The 26,185-nt window shown below is 44.3% G+C and overlaps 2 protein-coding genes across 3 annotated transcripts in view; one reads left to right on the forward strand and one right to left on the reverse strand.

Moving 5' to 3' along the window:
• TNPO3 (transportin 3) overlaps nt 1–12,521 on the forward strand; it is a 68,748-nt gene extending 56,227 nt beyond the window's left edge. The window contains exons 20-23 of the mRNA XM_078858989.1: nt 85–252; nt 2,124–2,236; nt 3,721–3,804; nt 10,305–12,521. Of these exons, the coding sequence (XP_078715115.1) occupies nt 85–252; nt 2,124–2,236; nt 3,721–3,781 (342 nt within the window). The 3' untranslated portion in view covers nt 3,782–3,804; nt 10,305–12,521. The remainder of the gene's footprint in view (nt 1–84; nt 253–2,123; nt 2,237–3,720; nt 3,805–10,304) is intronic.
• Nucleotides 12,522–13,740: 1,219 nt separating this feature from the next.
• On the reverse strand, nt 13,741–24,373 carry LOC144933812 (ras-related and estrogen-regulated growth inhibitor-like). 2 transcript variants are annotated; one of them, XM_078858990.1, is made up of 4 exons: nt 23,388–24,371; nt 18,574–18,630; nt 16,809–16,882; nt 13,741–15,444 (listed from the first exon to the last, which is right to left on the reverse strand). In XM_078858990.1, the coding sequence occupies exons 1-4, from the start codon at nt 23,494–23,496 to the stop codon at nt 14,974–14,976; spliced, it is 711 nt and encodes a 236-aa protein (XP_078715116.1). In that variant the 5' UTR covers nt 23,497–24,371; the 3' UTR covers nt 13,741–14,973. The 2 variants fall into 2 exon arrangements, with proteins under 2 accessions (XP_078715116.1, XP_078715117.1); XM_078858991.1 differs by lacking the exon at nt 18,574–18,630 and having other exon boundaries at nt 23,388–24,373.
• Between the last annotated feature and the right edge of the window lie 1,812 nt (nt 24,374–26,185).

Below are 26,185 nucleotides of genomic sequence, written 5' to 3' on the forward strand. Positions count from 1 at the left end.
AGCCGAGCAGCGCGTGGCCGCGGCCCGTCCATCGCGCGGGTTTTACTTATCGGTGCGCCGTGGCCGCCGTGTTGTTGCGTGCAGCACAAGGAGGACTTCGAGGCGCGCCGCGAGCTGGTGCACGGAATTCTGCAGCAGCATGGACAGGTGTTGGTGGATCGCCTGCTGCAGGCCGCCTGCTTCTACCTCCCCCCGTCGACACTCTCCGACCTCTCTGAGGTGCTCTGGGAGCTGGAGCTCTTCGACCGAGCGGTACGTAAGTGTGGCACCCTGCCCTGGCTTAGGACGTTGCCGTCACGGTACAGTCATCGTAGTTTTATTATCGTCGGTGTTAGTATAGTCGACGGAAGCCTGTGGAAATTTAGTCATATCTTAAATTGTGAATTTCATGTAGTCATTTTCTTAGTGTAATTTACTAAAGCAGTCGAACGTTGCCCACTCTTCATTTATAAATATTGCTATGAGTCAATCAGTGAACTTTGTCATTTTTATAGAAATATATCGTCAATTACTATATTCGGTCTTCCGTAGACAACTGCGGTCAAAAATATGATCTTGGTTTGAGGCTTCTTTGAGTCTAATTAATTTTGTCTCTCCATAGTCACTCGTGCTGCGGACTTTGGTGGATAGACGTAGGCATTGTCACATGAGGTTTTTGCCCATTCATTGTTTAAAATAAAGAAATGCATTGTTGACAAAAATATGCATTTCCAAATTTAAGTTCACAGAATTAACACTGGTCGGTCATCCCTTTCTTTGCCTTGCTTTGACGAACCCTATCCTGGCTATCCTGCTCCACGTTTTGGTCTATCAGAGTCATTCTGATTGTGCCCTATATGCCCCTGTCTCGGAAACTGCGCAGTATTCATTCAAAGATGCAGCTCCCCGCAGTGCTTCAATCAATTGATTGTCACGATTCGATATAGGAATGTATTTTTTTGGTTTGTACAATAAACGTTTGATTTATTAGCCTATACGCAACAATTGCATATCCACCCACCCGCTCTTTACCACAAGAGCCTTTGGACGAGCTTCATTGGCACAATGCCACAAATTTAAGGGCCCACGCTGTTGAGCTTGAATGCTCCGATAATATATTCAGCATTGCTTCTAAGTCTGTCTGCCTCTGCTCTGTTGCATTTACGGTAGTTAAGTCTGGTTACACAACTGAATGTCATGTTTGTGGAAATTAGAAGTGATGGGCAATAACAACAGTTGGCATAAACATTGCTTTAAAGAATGTTATTGCATCTCATAAGAAAATGCATGAGGCTGCATAGAAAAACACATTTTCATTGTTTCATTTAAGTTAATTGTAATCGTAATTTTTATCTCAGTATTTATGAATTTCCCAAATAAATACCTTATTTTGCATGATGTGCTCTACATTAACCAATGGTCACTGTATAAACATACGATTTACGTCAAGCGCGTCTTCCCCAGCTTTGTTTAGCACATAGTTGCTCCCAAGTATTTATAGATCAAAGTGGACTGCATGGCTTTATGCCATTGTCGTGTAGATGCTGAAAAATTGTGTACAGAACGTCACACATACGACAACAACTCTCAAACTGTTACTTTCTACGGATGTTAACTAATCTGATGTTTTCAACATATTCGCCTATAAGTCAGTACCTGGCGAGTCGAATGTGCCATGTGTTTTTTTTAGCGCCGTACACCGGACACAGCACCTGTCAATGTGCAGGGGTTTCTTTGTCATTCTTCTCCGAGGTGTCACCTTCTGGGCTTAACTGCTCGAAGACAATTCGGCTATAGATGCTTTCGTTTTTTTTTGTATGAGAACGAATGGTGACCTCCATACAAATGAGTGCGGTCTAAAACCGTCTAATGTGATGGTAGCGAATTATCAGCGATGCTCCGTTGTCACAACAGGTAGAGTGGGGCAGTGTGTTTTTTACTCTCTGTACTTGAAGCCACTGTGGATATTCAGTTCTTTCACCAAATGTTCCTCGAGGCACGTTAACACTCGCACTCACGGTTGGCAGGCAACACACTGCTGGCGTACCTAGTGCAGGAACACGAGGGATGACAACAACAAAAAAACTGTCGCTGTCTCTGCTATACAGCAATCACCAAAGCCACTTTGGAATGTTGTTGACCAGACCTTCTGCCGGTGGCTGGAGCATTCCCTCAAGGGTCTTCCCAAGGAGTCGACGGGAGGAGCCGTCACTGCCACCCACAAACAGCTGACAGACTTCCACAAACAGGTCACAAGGTGAGCCGACCTTAGCTCCATGTCTTTTTTATCCTGCCTGATTGTTCATTTAGCGCCTCATTTAGCTCTCACTCAAACGTGAGTGATGGCTCGCCTGCCTTGTCTGTAGACTGCGTGTGTTTGTGTGTGCTTGTGTGTTTTTGGTTCTTATGGTGTTTAACACTTGACCACAAATTGGATGGCCCACATGCCTGCAATTGATGGAGTCTTTGCGCACTGCTCACGTGCACGCAATACTGTAATTCTTCCCACGTTAATACCATAATATATAATCTGTAGTAATTTGTCACTCTTAGGCCGATTTAATCTGTTGATTTTTTTTATTGCAGGATTAAAACATAACGGCTTATCAAAATATTCTTTGGAACGATAATTCGTTTAATACACGGCTTGCATTAAAAATAAACATTCCAGAATTATGCAAGCATTCCATTGCAGGTGCTGCTGCCAACCATTGTACAGTACTCGGCGCAGACTTCTGCGTGCCTTTTATGTTGCATTCAGCGCTGAATCCAGGGATAATGGAGACAACTTTTGACTTGTATATGATTTCAGTGTTTTTGTGAATAGCTGCATGGTCTAGGCAAATTGAAAATTGTGCCTCTGGATCTTTTGGCCCAGAGCGTGAGGTTGGGCCCCAATGTGAGTGCCCTTTATACATTGGGTCTCTGTGTCAGAGTCGAGCTCTACATAGCTACCGTCTGCATCTCCCTTTACTTAATTACCTATGCGTCAAAGGCTCGGGGTTATTACAGTGTCACGCAAGCGGAGACGGGATGTGCCTGGACACACGTAAAGAGTTGTAACCCGCACCGCAGAGCTCGCTGATGGTATTATATGCAGCAAATATTTTTTGTGCTGTGTAAATGGCTGTTAGATAGCTAATTCATTTGGACCTGGTGTAATTTAAACATGCTGTCTCTGAGATGATGGCCAGACCCTTTCTCACACACCCAGACCACACTTGGAAAAATGAGGTTTGCTCAGTGGAAACAAAGTGCTTTTGGTAGGTGAGTTTTGGGATGACCCCTGAGTGTAACCAAAACAATTGCTCTGCCCTATTACCATTCTCTTTTCCTCTCCAGCCTTTTGTGTATGGTGTTTATATTATATTATATGGGTTCGAAACTGTTCAACTTTTTACTGGCGTTAGTCATTGTGGTCTGCAACTGTCCACTAAATTAGGCAAAGGTATTCTCGTCACAGAGGGTATCTGACCAAATATGATAAAGCCAATAAGACACTATAATATAGTCTTGTCTTTTTCAATGGGTGTAAATTTGTGGAAACCCAGGTGCTTTCTGTTCATAATCGTTATCGTGTGAATACTTCCTCGTGTGCTGGGCCTTTCAATGGAACATACTGAAGTCCGATTACTGGTTACTATTTTTTGCCACACTCCTCATCCGAGTGGTTAGCGAATGCAGCTGAAGAACGGTGTGCTCATAATGATGCCTGTGTGTGTGCGCGTGTCTGGCTTGCAGTGCAGAGGATTGTAATACAGTGACCTGGGCTCTGCGAGAGTTCACCAAGCTGTACAGATAGCCACACAGTGGACGTACTGATGGGTGAGTGCCCCAAGTTACAGGCGCCGTTGTTGACCTCATTGTTTTTTCTGCCTCCCCGCCCTGAAGCCACTTCGTGCCTGAACCTGTAATGGGTGCCCAATGAGGCATCTTGTCACATTACGTTGAGTTTTGAAACTGTCATGATATGTGTTTGTGTGGGGAGCGGTAGTGTAGCAGTTGGCACGCACTGCGCTACGAACCTGGTCACTCGAGTTAGATGCCTGCTCGCGACCAATATGGGTGATGAATATTTGAACCGGTCTTGGGCCTTCCATTTATTGACTCGGGCTTAAATGAATGCTGTACCTAGTGCAGTGTGTAAATATCAGCATTGGCAAGACAGCAAAGGTGGTTGGATGTGGTGCTGGCTATACCACTCCCTCATCTGTTGTACTGGACATCATAGGTGTTCGTGAACAGCACTTTCCCCAACAGTCTGCTTAAAGGCTATTTGGGGGATCTTTATCTTTGTGTGTGTACACATATATTGGTAGGGTAAGGACAATTCGCTACGAGCGCAGCAACCTGCATACAATTCCCAACTAAAGCAAACATCATTGGTGAATATAACCACTCCTGGACCTCCTCTGGGTCAACTTGGCCTTAAACAAGTACATGGTACAGTGTGTAAAAATGAGCACTGGGGTGAGAAAAGTTAGCAGCAGCTTTCACAGCCGATTTCTATTAACACTTGGCTGAAAGCCTATGCAGGCTACATGGGGGATCTTTGTATTTCTGTAAATGTCACACATTCTTGTTAATTTAAAATAAACGTGTACCATTATGTTCTTGGTCATAACATGAGGAATTCTAGCTGACTGTTTACATGGAGTCATTTGAAATTAAATACATTGTAATGCACTGCACAGCTATTGTAATAAGTTTTTGTTCGCTGTAAGCTGCACCCATTTTTTTTTAGAATAAGTTTCTGGTTGGTTCAGCATTCAGCTTCTGTACAAGCTGCAGATATTTGTTCAACTTTGTTGAATTTGTGCAGACCATGCAATGTAAGTAGTCTGGATTTGAAGCTTTCGTGACTGCAGGAATCCATCCTCTTTGGTTGAGTTCAACACATCTCACCTGATGACGGCGGTTGCTTGTGTTGCGATCGAAACGTAGTGATCTATTATTTTCTACCTACGTGACTTTACCTAATGTAAGTAGTGTTTGAATAGCTCCAGCCGCTGACTGTTTACGCGCATTTTTACCAGTGATTTGACTTGGTGATTATTTCGCACAGATGCTGTAGATTTTTTCTGATTTTTCCTACTTGTCTTGTGGTTTTTGAATTTGCCCGATAGGAAGCAAAACCATGCAGATGTTTGATGACTTTCTGGTGTAGCTTGAGCGGATGACGCATGTGCACGAAACGATTACATTTCCTTTTCTTTTCTACTCTTCTCTCCATCTGTTTCATTTCCCAGTACTGTCTTGCTGCTGTGTTGGCCATTGTCACTGAATCATTGTATGATTTATTGACTTCTTTCCAACAGTAGCCTAAAACGACATTCACAAACTGGGCCGAGCGCAATCTTTAACTCTCCAAAAAATATGCCCTTTTCTTGAATGTCCATGTTTTATGTTAACGCTGATTGTCCACGTTGAAAAGGGTGGAATAACTCTTTACAGATGATCGTTATCAGAGCTTTGTAGTAAATACTTGTTTTTCCTGGCCAAGTTTTCTGCTTCAGCTAGCGGCAGATGCTCAAGAAATTCTTGCAAAGGCTCTTGTTAAAACTGATGAGTCTTGATTTGCATCTTGGAAATGGGCTTTTGCAGCATACAAAAAAAGAATAAATTTGAAGCAGACAATTTCGAGCTTTATGAAGATAAAACAACTTTATTTACATTTCTCCATAACAAAATTTTGCCTAAATTTCTAAATATTCCATGACATTTGTTTAAATTACAGTTTAACAGCACGAACATCCAGAAAATAGTCAGTACAGGCGGAAACAACACAGACAACAATATAGGGCAGCTAAAATTTATACCACATGACATTGCAGGTCTGGAATAAACAAAACAAAATATTTTCTTAGATTGCACTCCCTTTGTAGGCTACAGTACACGAAAGCACGCGTGTGCTTTCTTGTATTTAGCCTCACTCTGGCTTGCCGCTGGTATCCGCTTGTTTGACTCAAAAGCCCCTTTCACGTGCATTCAGGGTCGTCCGACGGAAAACAAATTGCGAGCCGTTATGGTTGGGAGGCCAAGATACAGGAGCACCTTTCTGAATGAGTCCTCAATCTTCCTGCCAAGTGCATAATGCCTGAATTAACTCTGTTCATTAAATATGCATTAACTTTGTAAACTGGGATTTAGCGAATGCTGCATTTTTCTGTTGTGTTTATTTACTGTACTGTAACCCCCCTGGGGTTCGTGGCATGCTAACAGATGTGCATCTGATTGCAAACAGTTATTTTTTTATTGTGATTTTATTTTACCATTTGAACTATTTTGTACGAGATTTGCATTCTAGTCGTGGTAAAAATAAAATGTATTGTCTAACTTTCAATGTTTATAATTTGTTATAATTTATTCCGAGTTGCCAGGGATTTTTGGGCAGATTAGCTTGGTTGGCTGTCGATAAAACCGAAAAACGACATTTGAGGAATGCAAAATATTCATGTGTGCCTGCATATTTCTCTTTGTATGCGATTGTTAGTCACCGATTATTACAACATGCATTTCTTATTAATTGGCCGGTCTGGTCTTTACCTTTTTAAACCTGCAGCCGAGTACCATCGATCCACAGATTAATGATGACTACCTGACCCATACTTCTGGAAACGTGAATTAAGCAATGCATCACTGCCTGTGATGTGGTAATGAAATTCAATTAGGCTCTTGCTGATTATCTGCTACGCTTGCTTTCAAAAACACACTGACCTTTACGAAAAGTTCATCTGAAGAACATCAACTTATTGGGCCCCTGCTTGGCGGTTAAGGAATGGGCCCACCGGGTATACGAGCACGCAGGGCAGGCAAGAATGTGCCACAACAGGAATGGGGCCCCCCCTGTGAGTGGCACTCGCAAAGTCTTAAGCAGCAGCAGCAGCTCGCGTGGAGTGCTGCAGGCGAGTGGCTCGGAACGGAGCGAGTGGTGCTGCTCGTGCTGGGGTAAACGAGAAAACTCGCTGCTCCCCCGGAGAGACCAGTCGACTTAAACTGCTTGTCTTGCAACAGCCAGACGGGTCGGTTGTCCCCTCCGCACAGTCTCCAGATGGGGCTCTTGTCATCATCTCCCCTAGCACGTTTGGTTGTATAGATTTAGGGGAAGCCACTGGAGCCATGCAATAAATGGCCGCTGAGTGAGAGGGAACTCTATGGTGGTGGCTCTATGGATAGACTGGGCCTCTTACATCGGAATGTGGAATTTCCACCACTTCCTCATGGCCCCTGCCCAAGATGAGGAATCCATGTACATTTGAGCGTGGAGATACTTTAGGCTGGCCATCGAACAAAGATACTCACTGCATCACGTGGTTTCAGATGCGCTTCTCCAGCCGTCTGGAACGCTCTTCCGATATTTAGAAGTCACTGGAGCAATGCACTTTTAAATCTAGATTTAAAACGAATTTCTTTAGAACTTGCTTTTTGTGTTTAGTTTGTCCTTCCCCGCACCTCCAATGAGCACAGTTGGCTATTTCGGTGTGAAAGAAGTAATATATACATACATCTGCACGGGAACGCACGCGCAAGTGCATGACGCTGTGTTCGCACGCACGTTTGTGCATTAAATTGCCAGGCTTGGCCTGAGCAACGTGCATTCTCACTGAACGTTGCTTTCATATCCATGTGGTGGAGTTTCATTGCACGGGCTAGAGTGTAAATAAACTCGGCTTATTTGTGCGTTAACCACACCTATTTACATAGCACAGTGAAACACGTATTCCTACCACGTTTGAGCCAGTTTTTTAATGTTTATTTTCATGTTGGTTTATTTTACCTCGGACTAATTTGACCACACAGTGCATGCTGCCTGAAATTGAGTTAATGGTGGAATACACAACATTACCGTTGTAGATGTTTTCAATTCAATTACATTTGTCGTGTTCATTTTTTCTTCAAAAGTTAAGCAGTGCAACGATATTTTGTTGTCATGGTGCATTGCTCGTCTCGTTTTATTGTCTGCGTTTAGTAATTGGTTTGAAATGTCAGGGCCATTTTAAATTTGTCGAAAAGCATTGGCTGTAGAAATACAGCAGGCAAGTTTAATTCATATCCATAATTGTTCCTTGATGAGCTTGACTTGGAAAATGCTTAGAAGTACAGACTAAAATAATTGCTAAAGATTCTTGCATGATAGCATGCAGTGACATTTCCAAATGATTCAAGATCCCCTGAATGTATTTTCTGCCAGACGAAAGTATGTTCCACGTTGCATTTTGCAGTCTTGTGCCACTATTTTTGTTGTAAATGGCATCCTTGATGTTGGGCTCATCCTTAATATTGCTTCAGATCCTTCAGGGCTGTTTGAATGTCTGGAGGTACGAGCTTTTATTTTTTTGTGAATAGGTTTTGGCTTCAAAGCTTAATTTATGAAACAAAAATAAATTCGGGTATTAATTAGGCACTGGTGAAATCTAAGCCAACTACTTTTGCGTTATAAGTTTCGATTTAATTCTGCCTAACCATTTGTTTGGGAAGAATGTAATGTTGAATGTTTATAATTCTTTAAAGATGATCTTGTTTAGAAACAAGTTGTTGGAATTAAATCTGAGGTGTTGCTGATTTATTAATCTGATGAACATTCGTCTTATGTCTACTATAAAAAAAAATCAGGTTCCAGTAAGTATGAATTTACGTTGAATTGTGTTTCATTGTGGTTGTTAAACCTAGTTTATGTTGCTCTCAAATCAGTGTCACATATAAAAGTGGATTTTATTGAAAACCCTTCCCAGCCCATCCGCACGTTGCTATTTATGTTATGCATTGAGGCGTTGTTTAATTTGTAACCTCAACTGGTATGCATTGTTAGGTAACGGATATCAAACCTTGGGAGGTATTGCTGCATAATTACACAGTCTTATTGATTGCACTTATACCCCCATGACCTTGGGTTAATCATATAGAATGTGTACGGTAATTGTTCACTCAAAAATATTCTTCGCTAGGCCAAAGTATTGTATGTTTCTTTGCATAAAACTGTACCTGGTGTTGATGATAGAATGAACTCAACATTGACCAATCTTGCCAGAGGCTCTGTAATCTGTAGCTTAATGGAGGGGAATGTGCGGCATTTCACACAAAGGGTTGCGTGTCGGCGACAGATTTTCGGCTCCGCTCCTGTCTAGAACAGCGCACCTGGTTTGGCCTCTTAATCCGAGTGCCTCCCCAAGCACACCTGCCGTCTCCCCTGCATTGCGTGATCTTTTTAGGACTTGTCTTCATGAACGGTCCGACAATTCGCTGTGACTGCTTACTTTGCCGCAGCAGGGGGTTGGACGTGTGGCATAAACATCCCGCCCCAGCCGGTGATGATTGTAATGGCAAGCAGATGTTTTAAACACCAAAATATGTTTTCCGTAGCAGGATGTCGTGCAATTACCGCGGACATTTTGACATTATCTGGACTAGTTTTTTATGATCGTTATTAGTCGAGCCTGTTGCCATTTTTAACGCCTGACCCTCGGGTTGCTTTGTGCTCCATGCGTGCGCCGGCTGCTGCTCTGAGCGTCGGCCACATTCAAGCATCCTGCCTGGCGTGACTCCAACCACCACTGTTTCATCCCCTTCAGACTACAAAGGCCCTTGAGGATTAGTTGCCAGCGTAACTGTGACAAGTTATTCATTTGATCAAAATGAACGAGCGGGCTGGGATTGCTCACCAGCGTTAGATGGGGTCATAGGGCTGCACGATACTTGGCTGAAACATGCGGGCTTGGGCAGACCTGCGAGAGCAGCGGAGAGTTTCCCCCGTGTGTTCTCTGTAATGCCCCCTGGCTAGGCCTGACTGGTTTAATTAAAAGGGAGTGTCAGTTTGGTCATGATTGGACGTGCCTGCCTTTTGATGAGTACATCCTGGTGTTGAACGTGTATCATCCACTCCCCCCCCCCTTCTGTGGCTCAAGGGAAGAGAAACTAATATGAAACTGATATGATCTGCCTGTGTGTGCGTGTGTGGCTCAATCTTCTGCTAAAACCCTAGGGCAAGTAAGTTATTTAATAAATAACCATTACATGTCCAAATTTTTGAGGTTTTAACCATCATAAAGTTACGTCTAATAACAATGACTCACTGCCTTCTTGCAATGTGTTTTTCTAATCCAATTAATTGCTTTTCTTTAATGATTTCACATGTACTGTAGTGTTTTTGTTTGTAATTTTGCATACATTCTGTGCTACCGACTGCTGTTTTGTGCTGAATACGTCCGACGTAGCAACGTAGGCATTAAGTAAAGAATGACGATTGATGCCGTGTGTACGTTCTTGGTGGCGTTCTTGCTGCGCGTGCAATCGCCTCGCTGACGGCGCCCTCTTCTCGTTTGGCGCAGGGTTTGCCGTGGCAGGTGGTGGCCTCGAGCTGCTTCTCCGCAGCCTCTGACCCTGCAACGAGCCTTGCTTGGTGCCACAATGAAGTGTGGCGAGGGATTTTGACTCCTCACCGAGACGACAATTCGCGCCGCTGGACAGTTCGTTAGACCACCTTGAACGCATCTCAATCTAGGATGAGCCTTTTCCTTTACGACACGGACATTGGGTGTAAATAGAATGCACGTGAAAAACTCGTCGGCTTGGAGGGCGGGGCAGCAATACAAGAGGGCAGTTATTGCAGGTGCTGATGGAGGCTGGAAATGGGGAGAGAAAGGGAGGGTGAATATTGCGGTATTAAGCAGTGAGGAGGAGCACACTGGGGAGCGAAGTGGGCCTGATTGAAAGCGAGCTGAAGACACAACACACCTTGCTTTTATGGTCTTAGAGTACGCGCTGTTGCTGCCCGACGAGCAGCGCACGCGGGGCGATTGTTCGCGTCGGTTTGTCAGCATTTCCCATAACCGCTTGCTGCTCTGACTGCCACGGCGAGGCAACGCCGCTATCGCCTCCCCCCCATTGCCTTTGCCGCGTGCATTCCGGACGAGAGCGCACCACAGGGAGAGAGAGAGAGACGACGCCGTCGCCACACGCACGCGAACGGGTCACACAGCGGTGACGGACACGGCGGCGATTCGGGCAACGCGCGTACGAACGAGCGATGAGCGGGGAGATAAGTTTTATACGTTTTAGAGGAGCGTTTTAGAACAAAGAATGCATAGGCGGCGCGCGCACGCGTGTGTACGTTAACACCTCCAACCTTGCAGTGCCATAAATTAGTAGCGTTGAGCGTGACTCGGGAAATTGTTTGCCAGCTCCTAGCCCACAGCGCGTGCTTGATGTCCCTTGCGCAGCTGGGCAAAACCAAACCAGAATTCCAACATTAAACAGTGTTTTTTTTTAGATTTGAAAGATATATATATTTTTTGGGTTGTAAGCGTATTTTTGAAGAGGACCCCTTTATTTGGAAGTATTTTGAATCTTTATTTAATTAGGATTTAAAACATAAAATAAAGCTGATTAATCATGTTAAAATTAAGCTAGGAGTTGTGCAAAATATAGGAACAAGCAATTGAAACATTTCTGCAGAAATTATTTTTTTCGTTTAAATGCAAAGCCAGAAAAAGAGAGATAGCCGTTTACAGGATTAGAATGATTGACATTGTTTCGCATATCATTCGAGAGCACAGTTTCATGGGCAACATTGGCACTGGTCCAGTGGCTGCCCATAACTTTGCTCGTGTCAGTCCTAACTTTAAAAGCGTGTGGCATTTAAGTTATTTTTCCAAGATGTGAAAGTGCAAAAGTAATATTTTGTACATTAAACTGGAATGTTGGGAAAGTGAGCACCTTCGCTCTGTTGTAAACCCCCCTGTTGCTTGAATCGGCCGGTGGGGAGTTTGTTTTGACGGCAGGTGGAAAATGAAGAGAAGCGGTGCGCGCGCAGATTTGCGAAACGTTGAGCTTCCTTAATTCTTTTTTTTGAGACTGTCAAATGTTTATTTTTTCTTCCCCGTTCACGTTCTTCGACAACGTTAGTTATAATTTTTTGTGTCTTTTAGCACGAAGCGGCGTTTACGATTGCTGTGCTGTGGTCACGACGGTATTGATCGTCATTCGGGTTTCCTTAAGAATTAGAAGACGAAATCAAGGCGGGCTTTGAATGAAAAATTGAGTGAGACGTACTGTGTATCATCAATTCAGAATCTCAAGCAAAGGTCTTTGTATAGAATCCTGGGAAGATTAGTACGTTTAGTACTGGAGTGGTGTACATAGTATGCACACATTACCATAGACACGGAAACAAAATGTGATTCAATTTAAATTATGGGAAACTGGTTTGCGTTAGCTCTTGCTTTTTTTGCGTCGTTATTTTTTCTTAAATCCGCCCCATTGGATTTAACTTTTGGATCAAGAAGTCTCAAGTGCTGCCGTGATGAAGCCCACAATTACCTTGCCTCTTGCCCTCGGAACATGTCTGTAATTCGGCCAGTGGCTCGCACGTCTTATGTTTTTTTTTCTCTTCGTAAAAGCGAGGATGCGGTCACCTCGCGCACAGGTCTCGGATAACTCTTTGACGGGCTCTCGCCCACTCTGCGTCAACGGCTTGCGTCGGATTGCGAACGGACGGGTTTTTTTTGATGTAACTTAGCGAAATCTATAAAACTGTCGGAGATGGACTGGATTGTCTTTTTATTATTTACACCACTTTAAAATATTCAAGTCATCTTTTACACAAAACTCACATCAAAGTAAGAAATGAAGTGGCTGCCCGTTTACACAGCTGTATTTAAGTAAATCCTCATATCCAGTGACCAGCTTAATTTTGGGGTGAAGATGCATTGTAGATTGTATTACATCATTGATTGACAGGCTGAACATTTCAATAATTTTAGGGCAGACGCCCATTTGTCTCATAAATGCGGTCGTCTTTGAAGTCTTTATGACTTGAGTAAAAAAAACATCTTTTAAAACTTCAGTAGGTTAATGCTGAAAGTGAGTATCAGTCTGACCAACAGAATTTCCTCAGGGCTTTTGTAAGGTAAACTCTGCAAGCCTCTCAACAAAGTGTCAAATGGATGATGAATCATCAGTAAAGTGAACTGCAGTGTCGACTTGAGACCAATCCAAACCCATTGGTCTCCCACCCTCATCATCATGGCTCAATAATAGTATCGCTTATGACTGTCGGCTACACACTCCCTGTCTCGCATCGCAAACATTCAAGGTGTTTGGTGCCCTAACTGAGCTAAGTGGACAGTCTGCAGGGCAGTAACGAACAGGATTTTTGGAAAGAGAAAAAAACACATTCTTCCAATCCCTTTATTATAATAAAAGGCAGAAATGAAAGAGTTCTCAAGGTATATTTTAGCTCCCGAGAAACAAAAACTACTCGTACAAAGCAGCTTTCCAGGAGAACATGGTGTTCACGTAGCAGCTGTGCCTGGATATTTTAATCCAACGACCTCCACTGAATTCATTGTAATGCGTGAGAGGTGGAACAATTGAGTTGCCGAGGAACTGATAAAAAATCTGTTTGGGATTGTTCAACATTATCAGCATTTTAGCAAATTTACCTAGCATATCTGTTCCCATCTCTCACAAAAATAGAATACGTTCGGGTGTTAATTTATCATAGAAAGCTTTATCATATGTATATTAGCATGCATACTGTACATTCTTGGGTAAGTGGATGAAACTTAATGTTGATAATGTTGCATGATAACATCAGGTCACAGATAGAGATGGGAATTATTTTTGCAGTTAAATTTCGATTTAAAGCTTTTGTGACTGCAGGGATTCATCTTCTTGGTTCTTTCGGTAAAGTCACGTAGAAGGGAAGTAATGTTTTATTTTTATTATTTTATTACTTCCCTTCTACGTGACTTTACCGAAAGAACCAAGAAGATTTTTGCAGTTTTGAAGGTTCCCCGTTTTTTTTTCCTTTCAGCAGATGAAATTGGCTTGATGATGTTAATAACATCATTGGCAAAAGTGTTCCACTGTTTTTCAGTGTCATGACTCTCTATTTGCCAAATTTGAAAATACAATAACTTAAACAAGGCATATTTTGTTGAACGCCTGCTCGGGGCTCAGGAAAGCTAAGCTTGGGGGGTGGCATATCTGTACCCCTTGTTCCTGCCACCTCGAGTGAATGGCAGAGATGACCGGGTGGTTCAGAGGTCAGAGTGCTTAGCTGGGCACTGCTGTTAAGATGCGGAGTTCGAATCTGGGCAGCGGCCTCCGATCAAACCGGGCTCCCAAATTTAGTGGGACTGTGGTTCCAGCCCAGTCACAAAAGGAGCACTTCCCAAAACAACTTCCAATACTTAAATTTGGTGCTTCACTTAAGTTAGATGAACAGCCTTTTTAGGTTGCTTTAATATGTGCTTATTGCTTTTGGCTCGCCCTCACGTGTTTAACAACCCTGTTTCCTCCACTAAATCAAGAGCGGTTTCCCCAAAATGAACTCTTACTCCCTAACACATGAACTCTGTCCCATGCCGGGCACCCAAGACACTGAACATTCGTTATTTATTTGCATGCCCCCAGCTCGCACCACGTAACCCTCAAGAGATTTAGGGTGCTCCTACTAATATAACTTGGGTTACTGATTTTTTTTAACCCATTTTCACAAATCGACATTCAAATGCAGAGTTCTGTTACACAGTGAACGCCTCTGCTGATCCAATGAAGGTGAGACATGCTGGATGGTGTTTGGGAAGCCCTGGCATTTGGCTGTGATGTCACAACTACAGTATATACAATCAGTTTGTACTTAACATATACAGGACAGTACCAATGACCTGGCCAGTGCAATAAACACAGCCTGCCACCTGCAAGCATCGTCTACGCAGTTGTGCGTACATAGACCACAGACGCAATCACATTGCATTGTAATGTCATTCACTTCTCCCAGCGCTGCAATAAGTGCATGCATGCAAAGGACGTGTTCCATCAAAGCCACATTTATCCAGCATCATAATCCCCTGTGTGCCACTGATGCTGCCGCAGCTGTGGTTATCACAGCCACGTGGCTGTGGTTATCACAGCCACGCGGCTGCACGGCCGCGCCGCCCCCACCACCTCCTCCATCTCCGCTGCTGCCTCCCCTCCGACTGCTCCTCGGGCTCAGTTGGAGCTGAACGTGAACGTCCGTCCGGTGCCGTTGACGGACGGCGACGCCGGGAAGCGGGGCATGCGGTCCATGATCTTGGAGGACATCTTCCGCTTGTGGGCGCCAGGCGATCCGCCGTTCTGCCGCAGCATCTCGCGGTGCAGCGCCTCGAACGCGGCCAGCACCTCCTCGTACGAGTCCCGCGCAGACACCTCGGCGAACGGGCAGCGCAGGGCGGCGGCGAGGGCCTCCCCCTCGGCCACGGAGACCATGCGGTCGAACTGCAGGTCCCGCTTGTTGGCTACGACGAGGGCGGGCGGCGGGTCCACCGCGGAGGGGCCCCGGCGGCCGCACGCGTGCGCGTGGTTGACGAGGAAGCGGAGGCGCATGACCTCGTCGAAGCTGCAGCGGTCGGTCACCGAGTAGGTGATGAGGAAGCCCTCGCCCCACTTGATCTTCTCCTCCAGCAGCATGTTGTCCTCCTCCTGGGGGTCAGACGCGAGACGTTAACCACCTCGCTTGGCATGCAGGGAGCTCGTTGGTTCAATCCCGACCCTGATCCCTGCTGTATATTTGGAGTTTGCGTGTCTCTCTCTTTCCCCTTGCGTTTAGAGAAGTGGTTCTTAACATTAACTACAGGCTTGCACCCCTTTGGTTCTGAATCGTTACAACATGTATAATGTTAATAGCTATATAGGTTTAATTAAACAAAGTAGTTTTATTTATGTGCCCGTGCTTAATTTGTTTTGATGATTTACCTTATAAAAAATATATGACCATGTCTCGCACCCCCAGAAAGGGCATCTCGCACCCTCAGGAGGTGAGTGCATCCCAGGTTAAGAACCACTCGTTTAGAGTATTTTGCTGCTTTAAATGTCCATGTGATGAGGCACTTCGTTGAGCTATCATTTGTGGCCAGGTCGCTTCTGAAAAATCTATATAGCTCAGTGGGCCTTGCCTGGTAAAATAAAAATATTTAAAAAAAAATAGTACCACACGAGGCCAGCGTGCAGAGATTCGGCGAGGTGGCTAGGAGATGGTAGTACAGCCGTGGTGGGTTCGGTCCACAGACGGATGCCCTCACGTATGTATGGTGAACTTCTTTCAACCGTGCTAATCGGAGGTGCGAAGGAAGGACAACGCGTGCATGCGTTTTGTCTGGATTCTCTGGTTTCCTTCCAGAAGCGAAACACTTATGAATGAAATTGGCCAAACATTCCAATGTGGGACCCTGATAACAAACAAAAAAGTATTTCGACACAATAAGGCCTTGCTCGGTACTCCAAGGGCATTGTTGTTATTACAACATTGTATGGATCTTTAACATACACCTTTGTCAATTCACATATAAAAGTCTCAGTTCTGGGCCTTATTTCGGTCATTTAAGCCTCACATGAGTACCTGGTGCAGTGTGTAAATATCGCCACTGGGGAGACAAAGGTGGCCGGGCGTGGTGCTGGCCCCTTAGCTCCTCGTGTACCGTTCGTGCCTTCATAGGTGCTCGCTAACAGCACTTGCCCTGACAATCTGTTAAAGATTATACGGGGGATCTTTGTCTTTATAGATACAGACAGCTGGCTGTGTCGGTCTGCTTTTTTGCCTACAGGTGTCTGTGTCTGTCTGCATGTCTGTGCTGAATGCAGTATTCATATGATGCATGCAACCTGAAAGAGTGCCCTCATTGCATTGACCGTTTAAAGATCCCATGCTTAACGAAACGTTTGCAGTACTGTAATCTTGTGTGTGTGTGTTTGTCCATCAAATGTCATGCAAGCCGGCCGTTTGCAAGCAGTAACACATGGCACCGTGCGAGAAAAGTGGCGTGAGCTGGTGCGTGACCATCACTTGCCTGTCCCGCTGTATCCAGGATCTCAAACTGCACCATCTCGCCATCTATGCCCGTCGAGTGGCGGTAAATGGTTTCTGGAGTACATGCGGAAACACGCGGCAAGTCACGATGATGCGACTCAGATACTGGACGTCGCCGGTTGAGCATTTTAATTCAAACCAGTTTATGCGTACATTTAGTTTTACTTTTTAAGGGATTGCCCCCAAGTCAGCGTGGCGAGATGTTAACTACCTCGCCTGGTATACATGAGATCATGCGTTCGATCCAGACTCTGATGCTGCCTGTATATTTGAAGTTTGCATGTTCTCCCCGTGGTTGCGTGGATTTTTCTCTGGGTCCTCCGGTTTTTCCATCCACATTTAGAATCAACTTGCGTGTAGAGTATTTGACTGCTATACATTTACACATGATAAGATACTTTGTTGATGTACCATTTTGTGGCTAGGTCGCTTCTGAAGAAGAGCTGTAAAGCTCAGTCGGCCTTAACTGGTAAAATATAAATAGTTTTAGTTTCGCTTCGTTTTATAATTTATAGATTTTAGTTTTAAATGGTAAACCGTTTATACCTCGATGCAAAATGTTGTGTTTACAGGGTCTCAACAAGGGTAAGCTCATCCCTCTGTTTTCTCTCTCACTTCTGATAAGGACTATGGGCCTAGAACATCTGTTGCAGGGCGTGGTAATGGTGACTGTGTTGTGATGTTTGTTGAATGTGCCTGTGCACAACTGGCAAACCAGTCTCTTAATGTGTTGTTGTAGTTGTATCGCTACGGATTCCTTCATAGTTAAAGACATTAAAAGAAAATCTTCATCATAATGATTGGCAATTATCTGAAACGTTGGAGATGGTTAGATAAATACCAGAGGTGTGGACTCGAGTCATGTGACTTGGACTCGAGTCAGACTCGAGTCATGAATTTGATGACTTGCGACTCGACTTGGACTTGCATAACAATGACTTTGTCCCACCTATGAGGTGTGGACTCGAGTCATGTGACTTGGACTCGAGTCAGACTCGAGTCATGAATTTGATGACTTGCGACTCGACTTGGACTTGCATAACAATGACTTTGTCCCACCTCTGATAAATACCATGATGATCACTGACTAATAACCGTGACTTTCTATACTGGTGCTGTGGGTATTATTGCAGAATGATTTTGAGTACAGTATGATATATATATATTTTTTTTTACGTACATATTTTTTCAAATCTAGACTCGGTGGCTTTGGTTTTGCCACTCAGAGCAACGCCAGCACTTTGGATGATGGCAAAGATTATTTTTCTGTCGTATGGCGGGGTGTTGATCACTAAAGTTCATGTGTAGCCTGGTAAATATCTGAGATTCTGTCAGCGAATGATTTAAGATGGCAGTGGTTTGAGATTGCTGACTGCAGCCATGGTTTGATTACTCCAGTTGACATACAATCGATAACTCGTGGTCAGATGTGTTGCGCTGTGAATGCAACCTGCTATTAAGTAAGGGTGAGTAACCCCACATCTCAAGCACCCCACACAGTTTATCCTTAACAGATCTGCTAATCATTGGGCTTTTGTACAGCATATTTTCTTATGTGTCGTAAAAAAAAAAATATGGGGTGGCAGCCAAAGGAGAGAATCGAATATGTCGGCCTTGATAACTTTTTTTTTTAAACGTACATTTGTAATTTGAGTAGGCGCTTGATACATGCGACTAAATGGCACGTGCGTTGCGCCGAAGTCGGCTATCCGTTTTGACGGCCACGTTTGCAGCACCGTGCTTACCTAGCGTTGGGTCATATTCCCCGATAAAGCGCCTGGTTATGAAGCGGACCGTCATCGCTGCAAGACACAATTACCAGCGAGACAGTTCAAAAGCCATTCGCATACACAGGGTGATCCATTTATAAATACCCGACGAAATTATAATAACCCACTTCTCAACGGAGGCACAGAGAGAGGATTGCAGCATGGATGGAGATTCACAGATCTGTGGCATCACACACACAATGTCTGTTCCAGGACCTATATGAACCCCACCGCAAGTAAGATTATTTACTAATTGTATCGCAAATTCTGTGACGCGGCTTACGTAGAAATGTAAAACAGAGCAACAACTTCAAGATCTGAGAACGTTGCGGGTACAGGATGTCGCGCTTAAGAGCCGCCGATCACAATCTGTAATTGAATTATTTTTCTCTTATATAAGTGAGGTATCTATAAAAGGATCGCCTTGTGTATGTATAGCTGACTGCAAACACAGACGTAATTATGGCCTTTATTTAGCCAGAAAAGCCACACTGTGGCTCAAGACACTTCTTTTTATTATGGCCCTGCATTGGTGTGTTTATTTACGAGTGTTTGGCTCGTGTGTGAGGACAACCCACGCACACGAGGGGGTAACATACAAAGCTCGGTACAGACAGATTCAAAAACCCACTCTCACTCCTGGTAAACATATCTTAGCACTACAATCACGATCACTCAATGTATTATATGAAATACAGTACATGATTAAAAACGTACACATTTTTTGGGTTTTGCCGAGACAGATTGTGAGAATAGGTTTTCCCCTTTTTTCTGGCAACAAAACAGGTGTTGAGATGTTAAAACACCAAACTGAAACCTTTGACAAGGAATCATGTCTGCATTAACCACAATACTTGTGGTCAGAATGCAAACAAAAAACATACTCTGATAATATATTGCCATTGTCTTTGAAACTGATTGGTCCACACCAGAGACGGCTTTTTTTTGAGCCGCGTCTCAAAACGGTGTTAGACCAGAGGACGCCAAAAAGGGGAAACTCTATTCTCATATTTTTGGTGCTGGCAAAGGAGGTCCCATGATGAGATCGATTTTTTGCTCTTTTGATGAAGTTTGACATTTCCAAATTTTATATTACGAAAATACATGTGATGAATAACATTTGTTAATTTCGACGACGATAATAATATAAAGTAACGACAACGGCTGTGCCTGCTTTACAATGATTGTGCGGTGTCAACACACGTTGCCACTGTCTGATGAATAACACACGCGGCTACATCGGCAGTTCTTTGCATCAACACATTTTTTGTTCTTTTTGTCAACTTGTTTTTAGCGGTGGCGCACACGAGCACAATCAACTAAAACAACAACAACGCATTCTTCAATAGCACTGCGCCACACGGAAGAAGAGACGTGGGTGGCGACGTTTCGGGAAAGGACCCATCTTCATCGCAGAGAGATATGCAAAAGAGACATGTGGCCAAAACTTCGCCCAGGGATGCATGCGTATTGTTGTTGTTTTAGAGCAGTGTCACACGGAACAACAACTCCACACATCTGTCGTTTATCGCTGATTCATAACAGAACAATATGCAGTCGGCTATTTGTGTTACAGCCATTGCCACTGCCTTAGCGGGAGATTGACTTTCTAGCCGGAGATCGAACACCAGCGCTGTGGGGTTCTGACAAGTGGAAAAATATTAACAAAGTTGACAACTTAGACGACTTTTTTTGCATTGACGTGTGAACAGTTTTCTATTCGTAGACAATAAGTATCGAACACGCGGCTTGAAGCGTAGCGGGAAGTGCGATGTCCAATCTCTTAATTGTCTTCTTGGTTCTTTCGGTAAAGTCACGTTGAAGGGAAATAATAAAATAATAAAAATAAAACATAATAAAATAATTCTCACGACGTTTCGGCCACAACGCAAGCAGCCGTCCTCAGATGAAGACCAGGTCTGTCGGGGAGACAGCGTCTGAATGAAGACGTCTGAATGAAGATGATGTTTTTTTTATTTTATTATTTCCCTTCTACGTGACTTTACCGAAAGAACCAAGAAGATGAATCCCTGCAGTCACGAAAGTTTTAAATCGAAACTCTTAATTGTCATCACGAATTATGAATCCAGTCAATCTCTGTTCTGAAGACAGCGCCGTTGCCTGAAATGTCAGCTTGCTACTGACTATCTTAAATCAGTGGTAGTGATGAATGTGGCGAGTCTCTTTCTATGTTATGTATGTTGAACTTCTTTTGCACCGTACGTAGCCACCCATGATCATCCGAAGTGTGGGAGGAGGACAACAAACTAAACACACAAGTCAGTTATAAAGAAATTAGTTTTCAATCTGGATTATTTAAAAGTGCTAAGCTCCAGTCGGCTTCCTGTTATCGGAAGGAAGAGCGTTCCAGACGGCCGCAGAAGCGCATCTGAAAGCGCGCGATGCAGGTGACCGTCTTTGTCCGATGGCTCAACCAAAATCCGCTGCGAGGATCACCGGTGTTAGTGTGATGGTTTATGCTCCTTGGCGAGATCAGCAAAGTATTGTGGTTCATTTATGGCGAGCATAGCATACGGAATGAGTGTTAGTGACAAAAGTCCGAAGTCCTGTATTAATGGCCTGCATTTTATGGCACCGTTTGGCATTCAATTACCACATTTTATGACCTGGGTTGGTTAAATTTTTTTGTAATAGGAACAAAAAAATTAACCCGTAAAAACAAAGTTTTTCACTATAAATCTTTTATATGCGTGGCATCGGTTTTATTTTATTATTCATTTCTGTTTTTCTTGAGTAAGAGTTTCATTTCTATCACATTGGTATTTAAAATAAAATATGAATTTTTTTTTTCCTAAAAAGTGGAACATTTTGGAAAAAAATTTTCACGAAAATAAATTGTCACGCACAACGAGCCTGTGTGCAAAATGTCAGCTCGATTGGATCACGGGAAGTGGGTTAAAAAACGACCGAAAGATTTGCACAGTCGTAAGCGCGCAAGCAAGCAAGCAAGTGAACTTAATATAAAGGATTTTAAAAAACGTGACATTGTTTCGACGCCATTTGTGTTTCAAAGTAAAAGCACAATGAATGAGCTTTTGTGTATGCGCATGAAACATTAATTCGCACACTTCTGCACGGAGCCATATGTCTACACGCTACTGTGATCGGGCAAGATGTGTTAATTTATCTTGACACAAACACACAGAGATTTATTTTATCACTCGCCGATATGAACTGTGTAGCACGGTCTGAAGGTCTCGAGTCAAATTAGATAACACCAGCATTGCAGACGACGGTTATCCACTTATTCAGAACCATTCAAGTATACTGCACCTGTGCTGTTGACTACTTAAACTCAGGATCGAGTTTAGTTGCTCTAAAACAAACGAGAAAACCCGTGCGTACAGCGACATGTGAGTGACATTCCAGTGGCTGGTGGCGTAATTCAACATCATTTTCCCTTTGCATGTCCCCCTAGTGAAGTCTGTGTATCGTTTTTACGTTGAGACATGGCTCGTTTCGAGATGCCGTGGAATTTGTGCCGTATGCTTGCACATCACGTCTTCGACATGAGTGCTCCAAACGGAGCATTTCAGCATAAGGTATTGTATGCAACTGTTCGCTGATTATTAAACAAAAATGTTATTTAACAAAAAATGTTAACACAATTGCCATTTGTCAAAGATAATGAATCTATGTGTGTACCAAACAGACGTTTCTTTACCACAACACATTTGTTGTGTTTTCCAAACGTCTTTGCTGCCATAAACAGGCACGCTCTTAATAGGATGTAGTTGAAATACAAAAGACATAAATGTTGGTTGACACATCTTCGACTCCACCGTGAATGAACATAACCACATCTCAGACAGGCAGGAAGGCAGGCAGATGAACAGCTGCAGGGACAGACACGTGAATGGGCAGGTGTGAGACAGTTTTGTTGCCAGATAGAAGGGTAAAAAAACAATTATCATATTTTACTGACAAATGAGGTTCCCATAGTGTAGATGCTTGCCCCGAGCTCTCATACTCTGATGGTGCATTGTCTTTGAGTTGTGCGCCTTTTGGCGTCATCTGGTCCAACCCATGTGAGACTATGCTCTAAGGAAAGCTGTCTCGGGTGTGGACCAATCAACTTCAAGGACAGTGCACATCATCAGAGTTATGTTCTTTTGTTTGTATTATGACTGCAGGTATTGCGGTCTATGCAAACATGACTCCTTGTAAAAAGGTGTCAGTTTTGTTGCCAGATAGAAGGGTAAAAAACCAATTATCAGGTGTGAGACAGTTGTAATACAGACAGAAAGACGAATTGATAGTTCGAAAGACGATGACTAGAAGCTGAACCGGTGTGAAGGTAGATAAAGACCCTGACAAAAGGATGGACACACATCGCAGTGTTTTAGACAAACTCATGGGTGTATGGACATACATGCTCGTCACAAGATAGACAGACAAGCAGATAGATACACCGATTTGAACAGTTGTAAGTCTAGATTTGAAGCTTTCGTGACTGCAAGGATTCATACTTTACCGAAAAAAACCTAAGAGTATAGTTTTAAGTCTCACGGACGAAAGGATATAGCAGTTGAAGTTTCAAGACAAAATGATTGTTGGAAAGACGGATATACCAGTTTTAACACGAGACAGACGGACAGATATAACAGCTTGAGACACAGACGGACAGACAGACAGACAGATAGATCTACATGTACACATTCTCATACACACGGATGGAGAGGCGTAACAGCTCTAAAACCAAGCAAGACTGACGGGCGTGCAGACGTCGAGCGCTGGAGCACGTGGCACCACGAACGACCTTCACCCACCTGTCTTGCCCACTCCGCTCTGCCCCAGCACCACGAGACGAGCTGCCCTCCCAGCTGCCCCCCCAGAGCCTCGCTTGAGCGGCTTGGGCAGCGGGAAGGGAGAGTTCATGGTGCCGGTGCTGCCTTTCCCCCGAGGTTTTTTTTTGCGAGCTGAGATTGCTGCTGCTGTTGCTGCTTCTTCTCCTGCCGGGGTTTATTTTCTCTTCACCACCACAAGCACCACCACCAGCACCACCCCGGTGTGTAAAGTCCACCCAGTAGGCGCGGAGACTTCACTCCTCCGAGTGAGTGGGAGGTTGGTGGTTTTATGGCTGAGCAAGTGAATCGTGAATGAAAAAAAAACAAGCAGCGACACTCGGAGAAGGAGCGAAACGAATTCACGATCTTCTGTCTCTCTGCTTTGACACCTGCAGAAGGTGTCCAAAGGAACGTCCCGTGGTAGTGGAGCCGGTTTCTTCTGCAACGTTCCGACTGCTACTCTGTTGTTGTTGTTGTTTATGATGATGTTGATGATGATACCACAGGTGCAGAGAAGTCGAAGATCCGTAGTCGCATGCCGACTTCGCCAGCTCGGCTCAGAACATGTGTGGCCGTCGCAGTAGCGACGGAGACGATGTACCCGCTCTGCTCAAGAAGTCATCCTCGTTTGACGGGAGAGCCGCCCTGAGAGAGAGAGAGAGATTCGCATGAAAACCCGAGGCACTCCACCCCCCACCCCCATTCTACAAAGGCGAGGATCCAATGCCACACCTGTTGAACGGGGAGGTTCAGCGGTGAAAAAGGACTCGTTGTTTTCTCGAGGGTGAGGGTGGGGAGAGGGGGCCTCGGTGCAGGTCACGGTGACGAGGAGTTGCTCTTCTCTCTGCGGGACAGCCGAGGACGAGCTGCGCCACTTAGAAACCCGCTGGAATCGGGTGAATGGGAGCTCGACGGAGGAGTGTGGGTTTGTGTGTGTGTGTCTGTCTGTGTGTGTGTGTGCCGACGGGAGGCGGGGAACGCCTGGGAGGACGAGGAGCCAAGGTGGGGGGGGGGTGATGGATGGGGAGGCACCACCGCCACCTCTGGGCTCTCCGCCGACACGGGCGAGTAGGCACCAAGTGACAGAGCCCTCTGGTGGCAGCTGGTCGCCTTTTTAGGGCCACGGAAGATTAAAAAAAAATATGCCATCAGCTCTCGTCCTCTGCCCAATTAGTCCCGGACGACAGGATTGGTGGGTACAAAGTTTGCAGAGAGAGAGAGAGACGCACGTATTTTCATATTCCGCAGATGTTTCATATCACGTTCCTTAATTGCTGAAATGGTATTGTCAATTATGCTACGGTTACCCTTCAATGACATTTTGTCATTAAAAAAACTACCTCGGTGGCCTTGCTATCATAAATATACGTTATCTCGAGATAACGTGCCGTAAAAAAATTTGATGCGATCATTTGGTACCCTGGGTGGTACCAATAATCATATTGGGCCAATCGCCCCAAGGATAAATGGCAAATCTTTGGCTCAAACTGCCTCCATCCTGTCCAATCTTCATCTTTCTCAATTTCACTGTCCAGGGTAGTCCAGATGTCTTGTGACCACCATTAAATTCTTGAATTAAAAAAAAATATTTTATAGTGTTTATTTAAAATATAAATGAATATACAAAGAGGAAACAATGTTAGGGTTTAATTAATTGGGGGGGGGGGTCACAAGACATCTGGCCCAAGCTGTACTGTCCTCACTCTTAAATAACAAGAAGTGCCATTTTTTGTACGAATTCGGTAAACAAAAAAAAACCCTCTCAATATTTCAAGAGGCGCGATGCACTGCGGTGAATACGAGACGCTGTCTTTTCGACAGACCTGTTCTTCACCTGAGGACGGCTGCTTGCGTTGTGGCCGAAACGTCGTGAGAATTATTTTATTATGTTTTATTTTTATTATTTTATTATTTCCCTTCTACGTGACTTTACCGAAAGAACCAAGAAGACGGTGGTGGTCCTTAATAAAAACGTCACAAAGCAGTCCTGAAAGAGCCGCACGCGACTCTGGAGCCGCAGGTCGACAACCCCTGGTCCTCGTCGTTTTGCAGCGTCTTCTCATTTTTCTCTATTTAGAACTGAACGTTACGTGACGGACCCACAATGTGACGCTGCGCCGTCCGCCCACTTGGCTGGGTCAGTGGCAGTGAATTCTTCACAGGCGATGCGTGACGTTGTCTGGTGGAGATCTGCACTGCACTTGGCCGCACTGATGGGGTCAATTCCGTCAGCGCTCCTATCATCACCATCGTCATCCCTGATCAGTCCACTGCTGGATGAAGGCCTACCCCTACTGTCCCCATCTCTCACGACCCTGCAATGTAACAGTCCACGTAGCACCAGCACACGAACCAATTTCATCGCTTCATCTCCTCTCGACTCGGATGTCCTCGGACGCTTTACATTAGTAACCGCGATGTCACAGCGTTATTATAAGAACCATGATTGAAAGTTCCTTGAATTTTCCCTCTTTTCTGAATTACAAAGTGTCAACTTCCACAAAACAATCCTTCGATTAAATGCCTCCTATTAAATGTGTTGTGTATCAATTGAACAAGGTCAAACTAAATTCTGCTGGTGAGGCTCCCTATCGGATTCATGATTATTGTACATTATATCTTGTGTTCCAGCACATTGCTTGGCTAGTGCCATGTCGATCATATTTTGGCGTCTGACATTGTCTTGGGGTTGCATTCAAAGAATGTGTCTAATTGCTACTGGAAATGTTTTCCGAAACCGTAGACCTGGGTTGCTAGTTTTGCTTCTTGTGTAAACTGAT

This window comes from Lampetra fluviatilis, chromosome 8, assembly GCF_964198595.1.
Source record: "Lampetra fluviatilis chromosome 8, kcLamFluv1.1, whole genome shotgun sequence".
In the NCBI taxonomy this organism is placed as follows: domain Eukaryota; kingdom Metazoa; phylum Chordata; class Hyperoartia; order Petromyzontiformes; family Petromyzontidae; genus Lampetra; species Lampetra fluviatilis.

Excerpts from the sequence above, each read along its gene's own strand:
- LOC144933812 (XM_078858990.1), bottom strand. The coding sequence starts at position 23,496 with ATGAACTCTCCCTTCCCGCTGCCCAAGCCGCTCAAGCGAGGCTCTGGG. Across the intron at positions 18,631-23,387 it reads GAGCGGAGTGGGCAAGACAG|CGATGACGGTCCGCTTCATA; the intron begins GTGGGTGAAGGT and ends TGTGTCTTGCAG. Across the intron at positions 15,445-16,808 it reads TCCTGGATACAGCGGGACAG|GAGGAGGACAACATGCTGCT; the intron begins GCAAGTGATGGT and ends TCTGACCCCCAG.